The sequence below is a fragment of the Budorcas taxicolor genome, chromosome X (assembly GCF_023091745.1).
Source record: "Budorcas taxicolor isolate Tak-1 chromosome X, Takin1.1, whole genome shotgun sequence".
NCBI lineage: Eukaryota > Metazoa > Chordata > Mammalia > Artiodactyla > Bovidae > Budorcas > Budorcas taxicolor.
In genome coordinates, this window is record NC_068935.1 from 85,859,736 (window position 1) to 85,877,520 (window position 17,785).

Below are 17,785 nucleotides of genomic sequence, written 5' to 3' on the forward strand. Positions count from 1 at the left end.
GCAGCTTTCAACATGCCCAGTCTTTGTTCTACAGTCTTTAAAGTCTCTTTTAGAGTTTTTCACAGACCCTCAGCCTGTCAGACATTCTGTCACAGGTTCAGTGTCATAGTCACTTGCCCTCATTCACCCTTTGACATCCTGTAGTCACTAATTCACAACTGTTACTAGGCTCTCTGCAAGTCTCACACACACAGTTTCTCACAGCTCATCTTAGTTGTTTACACCATCCAGCCAGAGTATCCTGTACATTCAAACACAAGTAGAGCCTCCCTGACTTCTTGCACAAACTGACCGCATAGTCTCTCAGTGTCTCATTTGCTCAGCTTCATTTTCTGTTTTTCACCAGCATGTAATCTCTGGTTTACTATATGAAATGTTCCACTCTCACACACTGCTCAGTCATCAGTTTTCTCTCATGTGGCGCTAACTTCCTTCTTTTTACTCCTCGCTTCTCACTCACAGTGAAGTGGTCTCTAGCATACTTCCACTCACTCTGTCTCACCATCATCTTCTCTTATATTTCCATGGTCCCTGAACCTGTTGGCTAGATTGGAGTAGTAACTGCATCCATATGCCACTAGGCTCAGGAACACACACACACACACGAACACACACATGCACACGCACACACACATTACAGCCTCTCACGCTCTTTCAGCTGCAGCCACTTTTTCTGTTTCTCATGCAGTCTTTGCTAGTTTAATCTCACAGAAAGTTTTCATACATACAATCACGCATTCTGGTATCTTAAATCTCAGGCACCCATCTGGCCTCACAGCTATTTTCTCTCATACAATCAACCTCTCACACACACGCTCTCATTACTTTAGTTGATCCAGCAGCCTTGCATGATTGGTTTCACACACAACCCATCTCCTAAACACTGAGTCACCTGCCTACTTACAATGAAGTTTCTCACCTATACACTGTCCCTGACAATCTCTACTGCACTTTCATGCCTATACAGGCTCTCACATGTTGTTTTGGTTACTCTCTCTTGCTCACCGTCAGCTTGTCCAACAGTGACTGATGTGCAGTCCCCACTTCCTTCTCGTAAACATTGTTTCACACAAAGCACCAGTTTCTGGCATAGTATCTTAATCACTCATTCAGTCTTTGTGTTTTTTTACCACCCAGCCACAATTTCTCACATAGACACAATGTCAAGTTTGTGGTTACAACTTCTACTCTCTCAATACATGACTTCACAAATGTACATGTGCAATCACAGCTTGCCAGAGTTTTCTCTTTTTCACACACCTGGTTACCAATCTGTAGTCTTTACTCTTTCTGACACACACCATCATGCTCTCTCTCCCATGATCAATCTCACACCCTTATGGCCTTTCACACAAAGTTGTGCCTTTGCACACAGTTATTCCCAACGGCTTCAGGGAAAAAAATGCTACCAGCCTCCAGCATCACCTTTAAAAATATATATTTACAGGAACAATTCCCCATTCTCTGGGACTCTTAGAAAAAAAATGCATTTGGGAGGAAGTAAAACAAACAGTGGAGACAGGTGTAGCACCGTCCCCCAAATCACCAAGACCCAGGTCCCTAGGCCCGGGGTTGGGACGGTGCTGATGGGAGGTGAACCCAGGAGTCCTCTGAACCCACCCTCCTCCAGCCTGGAATTCAGATTGAGCAGGCTTTATGTCCCTTGTTCCTCCCTCCCAACTCCAGGGACACATAAAGGGTCCTTTGTACCCGCCCGCAGGAAAATTGGGGGGCTGGGAGGGAGTTGAAAATACACATTTGGTATCAAAAATAAACACTTGGGGGTGGCAGGGAGATCCCCCAAATCCCTTCCTTCCCACCCACCCCATCTCAGATATAGGAAGAGATACCTCCCTCTCCCTTATTGAAAAGCCCTGTTTAAAAATAGATTATACTATCAAAATGGCAGGGGGTGGGGGACAGGGAGACCTGGAGTACTGGCTGGAGGGGCCCCCCAGACGGGGACCACTCCCCAAAAATCCCTCCATTGGGAGGTAACAGGCAGGACCCCAGGAGTTTGGCAGACACAGGAATGGCTTCTCAGGGGGGAGAAGAACAAAAGGGGCATTCCTCCCTGGCCAAAAAGGTGGTTGAGGAAGGACAACCTGTCTGAGAGAAAGGCTGGGGAAGTGGAAATTCCCATCTCCAAGGGTGTGAGTCTTCCTTGGCCAAGACACCCAAACCATTAAATGGCACAAATTCTTCCTGGACCCTTGGGGAAGGCCAGGAATAATAAACTACAACAAGCTAGCTCTTCTACCCATACCCCAAAGTGAAGACAGGGCTCCCTCAGCTCCCCAAGGGCAGGCTGAGAAATAAATAAAGAAAGGCCTGTCTCAAGCCAGACCCCGATTGTCTCATCTTGGGGAAAAAATGTGGAACATGGGGGAGATGCCCTTGCCACCCCCTCCAAAAGAGTTGGGCCAGGCTCCTCCCAGTGGCCTTCAAAAAATAAATAAATAAACCGTCCCCACCACTGTAGCAAGAGACGTATAAGAGCGGCCACTGGGGGACTGATCAAGAAGAGAGAAGTTGTATGTTTTTTTTGTGGAAGGGTTATTGAGAGATCCTTTTTCCTAAGAATCCCTACCCAACCACAACCGGAGCACGAGTCTGTCAGCTGAACTATGTTTCTCCTTGAGACAGCTGGCTGGAGAGAAGTTCAGGGCATGGAAGGAGTAACCCCAGAAAGGGGTGGTGGTGGTGGTGGTGGTGGTGGTGATAGTCATGGCTTCTGGGGCCCTGGGGAGAGCACCACGGGGGTTGAGAGGCCATCCACGCTGATGGAAGGGATGTGCACCTGTGCGCTGCCACTGGACGGAAACTGAGGACAGAAATAGGGAGAGGTCATGGATGGGGACCGTGCTAGGGTCACTCACCCTTTCTGAGATCGGGGAGCTGATCCTACCTGGAAGGAGAGCTTGGCCGGGCTACGGGGTGCAATGGGACTCAGGGTGCTCCAGAAGTGAATGCTGGGGGGCAGCGAGCTGGGCGTCAGCAGCACCGGGGTCTGTGGGGAAGGGGTGGTCAGAGCACAAGTGAGCAAGAGGGCGGCTGTGGGAAAACCAAAGGAACTTGGTTCTGGCCCCACCTGATTTCCCACTCATACTTCCAAGATCACTCCTCAAAAGTGCACAGGCCTAGACCATAACTACTGAGGCCATGTCTGTGACAGCTCTCTGACTTCACACAGACAACTCTAACTCCAGAGGGCCCACCCCAGGCAAGACCACCTCCAAGAGCCCACCCGCTGTTTTCAAACCTCACAATCCCAGTAGCTCAGGATCAACTTCCAACTCTTATCCCTGACCTGCATGCTGCTGCTGCTAAGTCACTTCAGTCGTGTCCGACTCTGTGCGACCCCATAGACGGCAGCCTACCAGGTTCCCCCGTCCCTGGGATTCTCCAGGCAAGAACACTGGAGTGGGTTGCCATTTCCTTCTCCAATGCATGAAAGTGAAAAGTGAAAGGGAAGTCACTCAGTGGTGTCCGACCCTCAGCAACCCCATGGACTGCAGCCTTCCAGGCTCCTCTGTCCATGGGATTTTCCAGGCAAGAGTACTGGAGTGGGGTGCCACTGCCTTCTCCACCGACTTGCATAACCTCACAGGAAACCCGCTGAGAAAATCTCAGACCCCAAAGCCCCACTCAGGTTCCTCAAGCCATGCCTCAACCCAGAAACAGTTTCTGCAGAAAGCCTCTTGGTCCCCGCCCACAAAACTCCCCAGAACGGCCCTTCTTTGGACACCTGATCCTTGGCATTGCAGACTCCTCCATCCAGTAGCAATCAAGCCTGTCCCTCCACGCAGCCAATCCCACTCGAAGGCTCCACCCCCTCACTCTTTCCGAGGTAATCGCATTGGCCTTCGCGTTGTCTCCCTCCCCCACCCCGCGCCACCCCGCCCCAATCCCATTTGTTCCAGGTGCCAGCCCCGCCCCTTCAAAAGTTCTCACCAATGTGTGCGTAGGTAGCAGGGAAGGCGTCAGCGCTGGACCTGGCGCCTGTAGACCTGAACCAGTTCCCGATCCCGGAGTCCGTTCGGGTCCTGGTCCACCCAGCAGGCTCGGGCTGAGTGGAAGCTCCAGGTCCCGGGGCTTCCGGCCCTTCTGAGGCTGGGCAATCTCCGCGCTGGGTGTTGTGGAAGCCGTGAGGCCGCCCACCTGCGCCGCAGTTTCCATTACGACAGCGGACAGCCGGGCTGGCACGCCCTCTGCTGGAGGGACTTCTGGGTCGACTTTGGGCTCAAAGGGCTCGGCCTTGACGGCTTCCAGCACAAACCCCGCCTCCCCACTGGCTGCAGCTTCTAACTCTTCCTTGGGCTCTTCCACTTTGACTTCTGGGGGCAGTGGCCGGCCCAACCCAGGCTCCATATTTGGCTCTTCGGATTTAAGGTTTGGGGCCTCGGGTGGGGTCAGGATGACCTGGGAGAGGAACGAGTGCAGAAGGGATGCCTAAGGATTCCTGGGGTAGTGAAGCCAGTTATTTCCCATGGAAAGTGGGACCTGAGAATAGGGGCAGGTCCTTTAACAAGATGTGGTACTTTGCCAAGAAAATGGGGGTTCTGGTCCTCCTATCTGGGTTGCCTTCAGAGGTGGGACTCCAGGAGATACTGCCCCCATTTATAAAAGCAGTGGTTCTCAAAAAATTTGCTTTATGGACCAGCAGCATACACCTCATCTGGAAATTTGTTAAAAATGTAGACTCTTGGGCCCATCCCCAGACTCACATAAAGAAAAACTCTGGGGGCGTCCCTCAGCACCTCTGGCTTAAAAAGCCCTCCAAGTGCTTTCTGATGAGTGCTGAAAGTGTGAGAGCCAGTGCATTAAGCAAATACATTCAAGGGCACCTACTACATATTGGGTGTACTGCTAATTGTAGTGCACTCAATTTCCTTCTTCCTTCCCAGGGTTTGAATAGTTTTCCTCCCCATCTCTTTCTCCAAGGGGACTTCTGTGTCTCTCCTTCCATTATATCATCTTTAACAGGACATTATGTCCCTCCTCTTCCCAGTCCCTCTCTTCATTTGGGAACTGTACATCCCTCCTCTTGCTGAAATTCCATATTCCAGTCCTTACCTGCAGAGGCAGGCCAGCCTCCTCAGCTTCCAGGCAGGCCTCCAAGGGGTTTGGACTGGTGCTCCTGCTCCCCGAGGGAGGCACTGCTACTCCTGCAGGGCCGGTGTTGGGGAGCACTGTGGAAGGTCGAGGGTGAGAGGGTGGTTGTGGCTGCAGGGACTGGATGGTGAAGGTGGAATAGAGGCCTGAGCGCATGTAATCATTTCGGCTGCTGCGCGCCAAGCCGCCTGGGCCTGCCATTCCTGCACCCTTGAGTGTGCCTGGCTTCCCAGAGGCAGTGTCCCCGGGGATGGCGTGTACAGCTGTGGCGCCTGCATTTGCCAGAGTGGAGGTGACAGACACCTCAGGCTGAGGCGGGCAGTCCTCAGTGGAGCACCCTGCGACCTCAGGGTAGGACACAAACTTGTAGACAAACTTCTGGCCGCTCACTTTGCGGATGATGTTCTGGTAAGGGGGAAGAGACAGGATAGAGTGTCTTAGAAGAAAGGGCTAGAGAGAGAGAGTAGATGGTGAGGAGTGTCTCCTGGTGTTTTTTCCCTTCATGCCTCTCCTGTCCTTTTACATATACACTGTCCTTGCTCAGTGTCTGTGTCCCCATAGGGTCCTCTTCCCAGCTTCTTTCACATCTCACTCACCTCTTCATCTGAGGCCTCCTCCCTTCTCCCCTACTTTCTACTACTCTTCCCCAACCCGATTTCCCTGTCTTCTCCTCCAGCTTCTTCCCCTTCTCTGTCTCCCCACTGCATAATCCTTCCTTTAGTCTACTGTCCTTCTCCCTGCCACACCTCAGTCCCATCCATCCCCGTCCAAGTCTCCCTCTGTCATACTCTCATCTTCTGTTAGGTTCCCCCACCCTACCTTAGATACACATGGCCACACCCACTGGCTCCTCTCCACACTGGGACCCAACTAGGGAAGCAGATCTAGGAACAGGCTTTCCTCTTGGCTCCTGGAACCAGGGGTGTCTGTGGGCTAACAGGGCCAGGCCCTGGGGGTGGCTGCCAGGACACAGTTTTGGAGTCTAGCTAATGCAGTAAGACAGGGAAATGAAGTCACTGATATAAATGTTGGAAGAGACTAAATGAATATGGAAGAATATGGTGATGAATTGTTAATAAATATGAATTATTAGAGGATGATTTAAAGCTCTTGACACAGCCGTGAAACAGGGCAAAGTCATCAAGGTGGAGAGGATGAGGAGCCTTATTCTTAATACCACTGGAGAGGTTTAAGCTGAAACAATTGGAAAATGAAGTAACTGATAGCAACTAACAAGAATTTAAAATACTGGTATAAATACTGTGGGAATCTTAAGGCTGGCTTGGGTGGGTCACAGAGCACATTTGGGGTATTTCAGGATAGCCCTGGAGGATCTCAGGGATGTTCTGGTGGTTCCAGTGCACAGAGTGAGGCAGACTCATTAAGAATAGTGTTCTGGAGGTTTGAGCTAAAGGATTAAAATATAAAAATATAAAAAATATAAATATATTAAAAAAATGAAATAAATGCTGTGAGTTAACGGTGGGCAGCAGCACCGGTCTAGGGCTGTTCTGAGGGACAAGAGGCATCTGGGGGGCATTAGGGCACCCTGAGGACATCTTCATGTTGGCCACGAATGTCACAGGGTGGGTTTGTGTTTCTCAGAAAAGGAATGAAAAGGGAGACTCATTAATATTGTCTGAGAAGTTTCAGTGTGGGGTGAGAGGAAAGGGAATTGGATGAAGGCAGTCAAAAGGCACAAACTTCCAGTTATAAGAAAAGTAAGTACTAGGGATATAATGTACAACATGATAAATGATTCACACTGCTGTATGTTATATAAGAAAGTTAAGAGTGTAAAGAATTTTTTTCCTTTTTATTTTGTATCTGTATGAGCTGGTGGATGTTTATTTAACTTATTGTGATAATTATTTCTTGATGTATACAAGTCAAATCTTTATGCTGTACACCTTAAACTTATACAGTAATGTGTGTCAATCATACTGCAGTAAAACTGGAAGAAGAAAAACATTGTTTTGGAAGTTTCAGGTAAAGAAATAAGAAAATGAAATAACTGGTATAAATGTGAGGGGGGATATCTAGCACTGGTTTGGCAGTCTGAGAGGAAAAGATGAGCAAAATTTATAATTTTAGCTACAGGAATAAGATGATAAAATAAAATAACTGATATAAATATTGGAGAGGACTAGTGTTGCTCTGGGAATACAAGAGGATGGGGTGTGGAGCAGGCATTATACACGTTGTTTTGGAGGTCTTAGCTAACGAAATCAAATATGAAAAGAATTGATAAAAATGTTGAGGGTCTTGGAGGATGAGATAAGCAAAGGTTAGGATAATGCTATCATGGAGACTTTGATTCTAAGAATAAGGCTATTCAAGAATTCTTATTCTGGGATAAGAGCAGACCATGAAATACCTGGGGGAACCCAGGACTGTTCCAGGATGAGGAAGACTCATTATTAATAGTGTTTACAAAAGTTTTGGTCAGAGGAATAAGGAATAAGGCAAGAAAATGAAATGTTGTGTGGGGTGTGGTTGGGACAGAAGGACTCTGGGGATCTCAGAAAGAATGGAGTGAGTAGGGGTCAGTATTAATGTTGCTTTGAAGGTTTTAGCCAAAGTTAAAATACAAGAAAATAAAATAACTGGAATAAATGCTTGGGGGCCCCAACATTGGTCTGAGAGTACCAGAGGATGGGGTAAAAAATGGTAAATTTTAATACTGTTTTCAAAACTAGAGCTAGATCAAATTAAGACAAGAAAATGAAATAACTGGTATAAATGTTTGCTGGTGTGGGGGGCGGGGGAGTGGGGTCCCAGCCCTGGTCTCAGACACCTTACCTTGTCATAATAGTACCGCAAGGCCCGGCTGAGCTTGTCATAGTTCATGTTGGTCTTATTCTTGCGCAGCCCCCACAGCCGGGCCACCTCCTCAGCGTCCACCAGCTTGAACTCACCGCCATCCCGTGAGGTCCAGGAGATGATGTGGCCATTGCCTTGCTCTCTTAGCAGCTGCAGCAGAAACTGCCACAGCGTCACAGAAGGGTCCATCGCTGGGGAAGTACTCACGCCATCCCAGGGGTACCTGGAGGGCAGACAGCTCAGAACTAAGAGGCTGTGAGTACATAAAGGGGAAAAGGTCAGTAGGAGAAAGATTCCTTTCTTTCCACCTTGCCTCCACCTCTGTCCTCAGCTACCACCATCATTCCCTGAGTACCCTCAGCCTGGCTTTGGATGATGGAAGGGTGGGATGAGAATTTTGGAAATGATACAACAGTGTGAATGCGTTCTGCCTGTGGGACAAATGTGAACCTCTGGGGGCCAAAGGGCAGACTGTGCTAGGCAGAATAATGTCCCCCACCCAAATATGTCCACGTTCTAATTTCTGGAAACTGTGAATATGTTACATGGCAAAAGGAACTTTGCAGATGGATTTAAGGTTATGGACCTTAAGCTAGAGAGATGTTTGGGTGAGCTCAATCTAATCACATGAAGCTTCCAGAAAGGAAAGTAGCCCTGCTAACACCTGGATTTTAGCCTGGTGAGACCTGTGCTGACCTTCGGACCTCCAGAACTCTTAAGAGAATAATTTGTGTTGTTTTAAGCAGTTGAACACAAGCTGGAATCAAGACTGCTGAGAGAAATATCAATAACCTCAGATATGCAGATGACACCACCCTTATGGCAGAAAGTGAAGAAGAACTAAAGAGCCTTTTGATGAAAGTGAAAGAGGAGAGTGAAAAAGCTGTCTTAAAACTCAACACTCAGAAAATGAAGATCATGGCATCTGGTCCCATCACTTCATGGCAAACAGATGGGGAAACAGTGGAAACAGTGACAGACTTTATTTTGAAGTCACTGAAGATGGTAACTGCAGCCATGAAATTAAAAAATGCTTCCTCCTTGGAAGAAAAGTTATGACCAACCTAGACAGCATATTAAAAAGCAGAGACATTACTTTGCCAACAAAGGTCCATCTAGTCAAAGCTATGGTTTTTCCAGTAGTCATGTGTGGATAAGAGTTGGACTATAAAGAAAGCTGAGCACCAAAGAATTGATGCTTTTGAACTGTGGTGTTGGAGAAGACTCGAGAGTCCCCTGGACAGCAAGGAGATCAGTCCATCCTAAAGGAATTAGTCCTGAATATTCATTGGAAGGACTAATGCTGAAGCTGAAACTCCAATTCTTTGGCCACCTGATGGGAAGACTGACTTATTTGAAAAGACCCTGATGCTGGGAAAGATTGAAGGTGGGAGGAGAAGGGGATGACAGAGGATGAGATGGTTGGATGGCATCACCGACTCAATCAATGGACATGAGTTTGAGTAAACTCCGGGAGTTGGTGATGGATAGGGAGGCCTGGTGTGCTGCAGTCCATGCGGTTGCAGAGTCGGACACAACTGAGTGACTGAACTGAACTGAAAGCAGTTAAAAGTTTGTGATAATTTGTTACAGCATGAATAGAAAACCAGAGCAATGCCCCTCACCTGAATATTTTCATTTGCACCTTCTACCACATCAAATACCAAGTTTCCCAGGAGGTTCCCTCTGTCAGCATCTCATAAAGGCTGTTTACTCCATGCTGGGTTCCCTTCCTCTGCTTTCAAGTCTTCTCCTTTGTTCAAGTCTCAGCCCCAAGGAGCCTTGACTTTATGAAAATTCCTGACACTGAAATGTCTGCTCTCTTCTGTCTGTCTACCCCATGCTCCTCTGACCTGTTCCTTTCCTTCTGATTCTCCTTCTTGACAACAGCAACAATGAACATCTACTGAGTGCTAAATATGTGCCAGGCATTGTACCAATCAGAGGCAATATGGCCTATTGGACGATCACCCAGGCTCCAGAGCCAGACGGCCAGGGCTGGAATCCTCATTCTGCTACTTATTAGCAGTGTGACCCTGGGTGTGTTCTTTAACCTCTTTGGGCCTCATTTCTTCCATCTCTAAAATAGATGATAACACCACCTAGCTCACAGGGTTATTGTACAGTAAATATACTATGCCTGGGGTATGATAAGCTCTTACAAAATATCCATTTCTAATTTGTTCCTAATTCTTTATCTGCTATACAGAATATCCATTTCTAATTTGTTCCTTACTCCTTTTCTGCTACTCTAAAACCTGATTTGAAACAAAGTAAGGCCTTTTGTGGTCTTTATGGATCTTCACTTGGTGTGACTGTTCATACATCTTGCTACAGAAATCTGAATGTAGCTGATTACAGAGCCCACTAAGAGTATTATGTAACATCTCGTATGTGTACCTTGTTACTTTTCTAAAATCTGAAAAATTCAAAATTGTGAAACACATCTGGCCCCAAGGGTTTTAGATAAGGGCATGTAGACCTTGATTGCTATTTTTATAGCTATTGACTCATTTCTCTCTCATCACAATGTTGGGAAATAGGTACTCTTATTATCTCTAATTTATAAAGGAGGAAGCTGAGGCACAAAATGTCTAAATGACATTTACATACCACACAGCTCTAAGTGGCAGAGTCAAGATTTGGACCCAGGCAGCCAAGTCCCAGTTGTCTGAGCTTTTTAACCATTAGACTAAACTGCCTCTCATACTGACTATTCCCTCAGCATGTCATGCACAGAATAGGACCTTCCCTGGCCTTCTTCCCCCTAACCTATTAACTGCTCCTTTTGCTGAGTGTGAATTGGAAATAAACATGAACTTCCTATTCCTTAAGGAAAGAGTTTTTATCAATCACCCAGCCGGGACTGCTGGGTTAAGAAAGAACTTCTTTCTATAATTTATAGCTTGAGTCTTTAATCTGTAATGAAATACAGTCTGATCCTCTTATGTCTGAGCTGTTTTGAAGTTCATTTGGCAGACACAGTTTCAAGCAATTATGTAAGTCATAAGGCCACAAAGTATCCAGATTACAGTCCCGTCATCAGAAACCTTGCTTGGTTTATTTGGAAGGCCTGTTTGTTTCAGAGGCAGAGAGTCCACTGTGACTCCTGGTGGTGACAACAGGCAATTTTACCAGTTCCCCTTTCAGCAGCCACAGAATCTATCACTTAAGGTGAAACCTGACAGTTGGCTTCAAGCCTCAGCAGCACACGAGGTTTTGTATTTTGTTTATTATCACATCTCCCACATAATCCCTAACAAGAGTTCTAGTCATATGCCTCGCTCAGATGCATTTACTTCTCTTTATTTCATTCATTTAGCAAGCATTTGTAGAGGGCTTGCTGTGGGCCAGGTGCTGGGGAGACAGCAGTGGATACAACAAAAATCCCTGCTCTGGCATAACTCCCGTTTTAGTGGGGAAGACAGACAAGAAGCAAGATAAACAAGAATTCTTCAGATGGTGATAAGAGCTCTGGAAAAAAAACAAAGAAGCAAGGAGAAGTTATTTTCTGAAAAGGTATTCACTGTGGAGGTGATATTTGAGCAAAGACATAAGAGAGGTGAAGGTGTCAGTTTTGTGACAACCTGGAAAGCAGTCATCCAGGCAGAGGAAATAGCTCGGGTGAAAGACCCTGAGGCTGGAGAGCCTGGCAGGTCAGAGGAAGGCAAAGAAATCTGGCACGGTCAGAGAGAAAACAGTGAAGGGAAAGTATCAGCAGTAGGAGCTGAGAGCAGAGGGGCAATAGAGGCCAGACTGTGTGAGGCTCTTTTAGGCCAGGAAGGGCTTTGACTTGACTGAATAAGATAGGAACCATGAGATGGCTGTGAGCAGAGGAGTGACAGGCTGTGACTTGGATTTTAACAGACCCTCAGGCTGTTGTGAGGAGAACCAGCTGTAGGGGCTGAAGAGGCTACTGCAATAGTCCACGTAAGAGATGGTGGTGGTAGCAGTGGAACTGGTGAGAAGCGGCTGAGTTCTGGATAAAACCTGAAGACAGAACGAATGGAATTTGTTGACAGATAGCACTAGGGGTGGGGTGGGGTGGGGTGAGAGGTGACTCTAGGTTTGTGGCCTGATCACCTGCGATAGGGGCCCTGCGGGAGAGCATGTTTTGAAGGGAGAACATGGGGTCAGATTTAGAAACGGTCAGTCTCAGAGGCCTGTGAGACAGCTACATGTATGCCAGGAATAATATTACCAATTTAAAAAACAGGAACCAGCCACATAGCCCTTACCATTTTAGTCATTTGACTCATTCAATCCTCAAACCAACATCATGGGTGGTCACTCTTATTACCCTCCCATGTTCCAGATGAGGAAATGGAGGCACAGAGAAGTAATATAACTTGCCTAAGATCACAAAGAGACAGGGATCAAACTGGCAGTTTGGCTCTAGGCAGTGATCCTAGCCACTTTGTTCTACCAGCTCTCCATAGAGCAAAACTGAAGGGTAAGATCCTCGAGGGGGACAGGAATGCTATTTTACACAGGGTGTTCAGGGAGGGCTTCCCTGAGGAAGTGACATATGAGTAGAAATCTGAAGGAGGGGAGGTAGCAAGCCATGATGACATCTGTGGGAAGGGTCTTTCAAGCACAGGGAACAGAATGTACAAAGGCTCTGAGGTGGACTGAAGCTTGGCATGTTACATCGTGGGCACCCTGAGTTCATCCAGTTCCCATCTCTAAGGATATGCATGTGCTGCTCTCCCTGCCAGGAGTGTCCTTCCCTCTTTTCAACATACGATGAACCCTTTATTACACACATCATTAAGTTCTGAGATCTCCCATGCAGAATTAATTCTTCCTCTGTGTGATGAATAACCTGTCTACCCCAGCAGATCTTTCTTCTCTCTGGCTTGCCAGCCTCATACTCCTCTATCCTGTTCTAGCTCTGTGACCATGAGCAAGTTACTCAACCTCTCTGGGTCTGTTCCTGTACCTATAAAATGGGGGATATGCCACTCTCAAAGTTAAGTATCTTCAAGATACACCTACTCTGAAAGGTTTCCCGGAGGATTAAATGTCAGTATATGCCAACATCCGCTGGATCATGGAAAAAGCAAGAGAGTTCCAGAAAAACATCTATTTCTGCTTTATTGACTATGCCAAAGCCTTCGACTGTGTGGATCACAATAAACTAGGGAAAATTCTGAAAGAGATGGTAATACCAGACCCCTGACCTGCCTCTTGAGAAACCTGTATGCAGGTCAGGAAGCAACAGTTAGAACTGGACATGGAACAGGCTGGTTCCAAATAAGGAAAGGAGTACGTCAAGGCTGTATACTGTCACCCTGCTTATTTAACTTATATGCAGAGTACATCAATAACCTTAGATATGCAGATGACACCACCCTTATGACAGAAAGTGAAGAAGAACTAAAGAGTTCTTGATGAAAGTGAAAGAGGAGAGTGAAAAAGTTGGCTTAAAGCTCAACATTCAGAAAACTAAGATCATGGCATCCGGTCCCATCAATTCATGGCAAATAGATGGGGAAACAGTGGAAACAGTGGCTGACTTTATTTTGGGGGGCTCTAAAATCACTGCAGATGGTGATTGCAGCCATGAAATTAAAGTAAGGTCAGAGAAGTTATTTGTTTTATTAATTCACAAGGCAACCCACTCCAGTATTCTTGCCTGGAAAGAAAGTTATGACCAACCTAGACAGCATATTAAAAAGCAGAGACATTATTTTATCACCAAAGGTCCATCTAGTCAAGGCTATGGTTTTTCCAGTAGTCATGTATGGATGTGAGAGTTGGACTATAAAGAAAGCTGAGTGCCGAAGAATTGATGCTTTTGAACTGTGGTGTTGGAGAAGACTCTTCAGAGTCCCTTGACTGCAAGGAGATCCAACCAATCCATCCTAAAGATCAGTCCTGGGTGTTCACTGGAAGGACTGATGTTGAAGCTGAAACTCCAATACTCTGGCCACCTGATGGGAAGAGCTGACTCATTTGAAAAGACCCTGATGCTGGGAAAGATTGAGGGCAGGGGGAGAAGGGGATGACAGAGGATGAGATGGTTGGATGGCATCACTGACTCAATGGACATGAGTTTGGGTAAACTCTTTGAAGTTGGTGATGGACAGGGAGGCCTGGCGTGCTGCAGTTCATGGGGTCACTAAGAGTCGGACACGACTGAGCAACTGAACTGAACTGATATGTAAAGGACTTTTGCTCCAGCCACGCTGGCCTCCTTCATGGCCCTTGAACATGCCAGGCACAATCCCTCCTCAGGGCCTTTGCATTGGCTGTTCCTTCTGCCTGGTACACTCTTCCCTTACACATCATGGGTCCCTTCCTGAACTCCTTTAAGCCTTAATTCAAGTGTCACCTTCTAAATGAGGCCTGCCCTGTGCCTAAGATTCTAACCACCCTGATACTCTATTCCAACCATCCCTTCTTCACTTTCCCTCCTTAGCACTTGTCTAACATACTAATTAGACTGACTTATTTATATAGTCTGCACTCTTAGCAAATGTCTGTTCCAGAAAGGCAGGGATTTCCGCCTGTTTTGTTCCCTTTCATATCCCCAGCACCTAGAAGAATGCCTGGTGCTCAGTGTTTGTTGAATAAACAGCCCTGACTAACTAGCCTCTTAACTAACTCTCTTATGCCCTCTTCATCTCCATCTGTCCCCAACTCTGATTTGTCTGAAATTGTTATTTTCTCCATTCATTTGTGCAATGAATTCTTATCAAGTACTAGGTAAGAATTTTAGGTGTTGGAGACCTAGCAGTGAATAAGCAGACAGAAAGAGTTCCTCATGGGACTCCCATTTTAACGGGGAAAGACAATAAATATGATAAACTGGTAAACAGAGTGCCTGACAGTGATAAAGGGCAAAAACACAAATAAAGCAGAAAAAGGGCCTGAGTCCTGCTAGGTGTGCAGGTTCAGATGGTCAGGGACAGGTGACATTTGAATAGAGTCCTGAAAGGAACCATGCAGAGATGGGGGTAGACTGTTCCAGGCAGAAAAAATAGCGAAGGCAAAGACCCCAAGGCTGGATTTCTCCTGGTGTTTCTGAGGATGTGTGAGGTCATTGTGGCTGGAAGAGAGTTAGGGGTGGGTAGGAGGTAAGGTCCAGAGAAGGCAGTGGCACCCCACTCCAGTACTCTTGCCTGGAAAATCCCATGGATGGAGTAGCTAGGAGTCGGACACGACTGAGCAACTTCACTTTTACTTTTCACTTTCATGCATTGGAAAAGGAAATGGCAACCCACTCCAGTGTTCTTGCCTGGAGAATCCCAGGGATGGGGGAGCCTGGTGGGCTGCTATCTCTGGGGCCGCACAGTCAGACACAACTGAGGTGACTTAGCAGCAGCAGCAGCAGCAGGAGGTAAGGTCAGAGAAGTTATTTGTTTTATTAATTGACAAGGCAACCCACTCCAGTATTCTTGTCTGGAAAATTCCATGGACAGCGGAGCCTGGCAGGCTACAGTCCATGGGGTCGCAAGAGAATAGGACATGACAGAGCAACTCCACACGCACATTCTTTATTTACCCTGGAGGGGATTCTAGTTCTGATGCCCCCACTTTACCAATGAGGAAACACGAGAAGAGAGAGAGTGGTTAAATCACAAAGGTCACATAGCTGCTGGAATCGGGTGTGGATATGTCCTGAGACAAGGTGTGGAATGGAGACAGCTGAGGGAACAGCAAAAACCAAAGCGTGGAGATAGGAACTAATTTGGTTTTTTAAAGAATGAGGCCTCAAGTGGGGTGAGATGAAGTGAGAGAGGAAAGCATCAAAAATTATCCTATGTTCTGAGGAGCAATCTAATCTGATACCTACTGGATCACCTTTGAGTAAGGTATCCCTATGCTGAACTTCCCTCAATACCTATCTTAAAGGTTGCATTAAATGAGCTCATTAACATAAAGCATTTTGCCTGGTACAAGTAAGGTGCTCAATAAATGTTAGCTTCTATTGGCAATATCACTATCACTAATGTATTCATTTACTGGAGTGAGGTAGGATGTCTCAGTGGTTAAAAGTGTGTATGAGAAAGTGTGTTCTAGGGTAAAAAGGACCTAAGTTCAACAAGCACACAGGCTGATCCACGATTAAGGAGGGAGGGTGGCAGGGAAGGCCATGGACTGATCCACCACCATGAAAGAAGGGGGAAAATAAAAGCACACATGTTGACCCTCCTGGAGGGATTACAAGGCACTGGACTCATAGGATGTTATACCAGAAGGGAAGGGTGTGAACGCAAGCACAAGGGTGGCAGGAAGGCCAATGGACAGATCCACAGTAAAGGGGTGTATGTGTGTAAAGGCTCACCTTATTTACTAGGAGCAAGGAGATCAGAAAGCACATTGACTCCTGCACAATAGTGGAGAGCCATCCCACAGACTGATTAAAAGGAGAGGAGGACAAGGCCATGGACTGGGCTACTGAAAATGGGGAGATAAAACGCATTAAACTGATCCACTCTTAAGGAAGGGAGAAGCCCAAGGACTGGAGTGACAGTCTACAAAAAAGGGAGAATAGGGCAACGGGCTAATAAGCAGGGGCACGTGAAAAACAAGCATGTAGACGGATCCACTGTAAAGTGGTGTGTGTGTGATAAATTCATGAACTGATGCACTGGAGGCACGAATACAAGTTCACAGATTAACTCATTGTTTGGTGGGGGGGGGGTGTACAACGCTACGGATTGACTAACTACAGGAACAGTAAGGGTGGAAAAACAAGGCCACAGAAAGGGCCCCTGAAAGTTGAGGACAGGAGAAATACAAACACTCAGATGCACCTACGGTCAAGGAGTCGGACACTGCCGGAAACTGGTTCCCTATAAGCGTGGGGTGGGGGGCAAGACCACAGACCAGTCTACTGTAAGGTGGGGTGGGGAGAAACACAAGCACGAAGACTGATCCATTATAAAACAGAAAGGGGGGTTAGGCCACGGTCAGATCCACTACAAGGGGCGATGGGAGGGGACAATGCCACAGGCAAGTCCACCAGCCGTAGTGGCGGCGGTGGGGAGCCGAACACCAGCAGGGCTTGGGCCAAGCCACATCTCCCCCCCCACCCCGCGGGGGCGGGAAGGATACTTGGGGTCATGGACCGGGCCCTCCAACCTCCAGGCCCCGGACTCACCTGTGCGTAGAGGAGCGGCGGTGTTGGCAGCTCCGGGGGGCGGGGGCTCCATGCGCTGCCCCACCGCCCCCCAGGCCCGGGCTTCCGAGGCGGAGGCGGCGGCGGCGGCGGCGGAGGTGGCGGTGGCGGCGGCGGCGGCGGCGGCGGCAGCGGCAGCACCTAGAAGCCGCCCCTGCGTTTCTTCACCGCTCACGTGGGCCCGTGAAGGAGGAGCCGAGCGTTCTGCCGCTCGCTAATTGGCCAAAGTACCATGGATCGACCGCGCGGCTTCCAGGGCTAGGGAGGCGGACACTGCTCCACAGACCTATGCTGTGATTGGCCCGAGGGGAACTGATGGAACGCTGATGGCCGCCTGGGTTCCGAAGAAGAGAGCTCGGCCCTGCGGTGCTTCACGCTGATTGGCTCAAGACAGACTGATAGGCCGGGGGCGATTGACAAGGTTTTGGGGGCGCCTGCCTCGCATGGATTGGCCTATATGGGATTGATGGAAGACAGCCAGCCTCTGAGGATACGGGTGATTAGGTCCTGCTTTCTGCTGATTGGCTACCGAGCGACTCCTAGACGGCTGCCAAAACCCCAACGGGGCGGTGCCGAACTCCACGCAGCTCAGCGGAAGCAAGACTTGTATAGAAGTACACAGGCATACCAGCCCGCAGGGAGGGGGTCTGGGTACTGCGTAGGCGGGCAGGGTAACTGTGTAGTGATTGGCTGGAAAAGACGAATTTAGAACGGAGC

At 47.8% G+C, this 17,785-nt stretch overlaps 1 protein-coding gene across 1 annotated transcript; it reads right to left on the reverse strand.

The window, feature by feature from the left end:
• Positions 1 to 1,428: 1,428 nt before the first annotated feature.
• ELK1 (ETS transcription factor ELK1) lies at positions 1,429 to 17,171 on the reverse strand. The gene is made up of 6 exons (XM_052663777.1): positions 17,051 to 17,171; positions 7,918 to 8,161; positions 5,077 to 5,520; positions 3,955 to 4,422; positions 2,909 to 3,010; positions 1,429 to 2,824 (listed from the first exon to the last, which is right to left on the reverse strand). Exons 2-6 carry the CDS (start codon positions 8,125 to 8,127, stop codon positions 2,726 to 2,728), a joined length of 1,323 nt encoding a protein of 440 aa, XP_052519737.1. The 5' UTR covers positions 8,128 to 8,161; positions 17,051 to 17,171; the 3' UTR covers positions 1,429 to 2,725.
• Positions 17,172 to 17,785: the final 614 nt, after the last annotated feature.

Bases quoted from the DNA above. Each gene is read 5' to 3' on its own strand.
- ELK1 (XM_052663777.1), bottom strand. From the start codon at position 8,127: ATGGACCCTTCTGTGACGCTGTGGCAGTTTCTGCTGCAGCTGCTAAGA. The intron at 5,521-7,917 runs GTAAGGTGTCTG...CCCCCTTACCAG, and splicing joins TGCGGTACTATTATGACAAG to AACATCATCCGCAAAGTGAG. The intron at 4,423-5,076 runs GTAAGGACTGGA...TTCCTCTCCCAG, and splicing joins AGGCTGGCCTGCCTCTGCAG to GTCATCCTGACCCCACCCGA.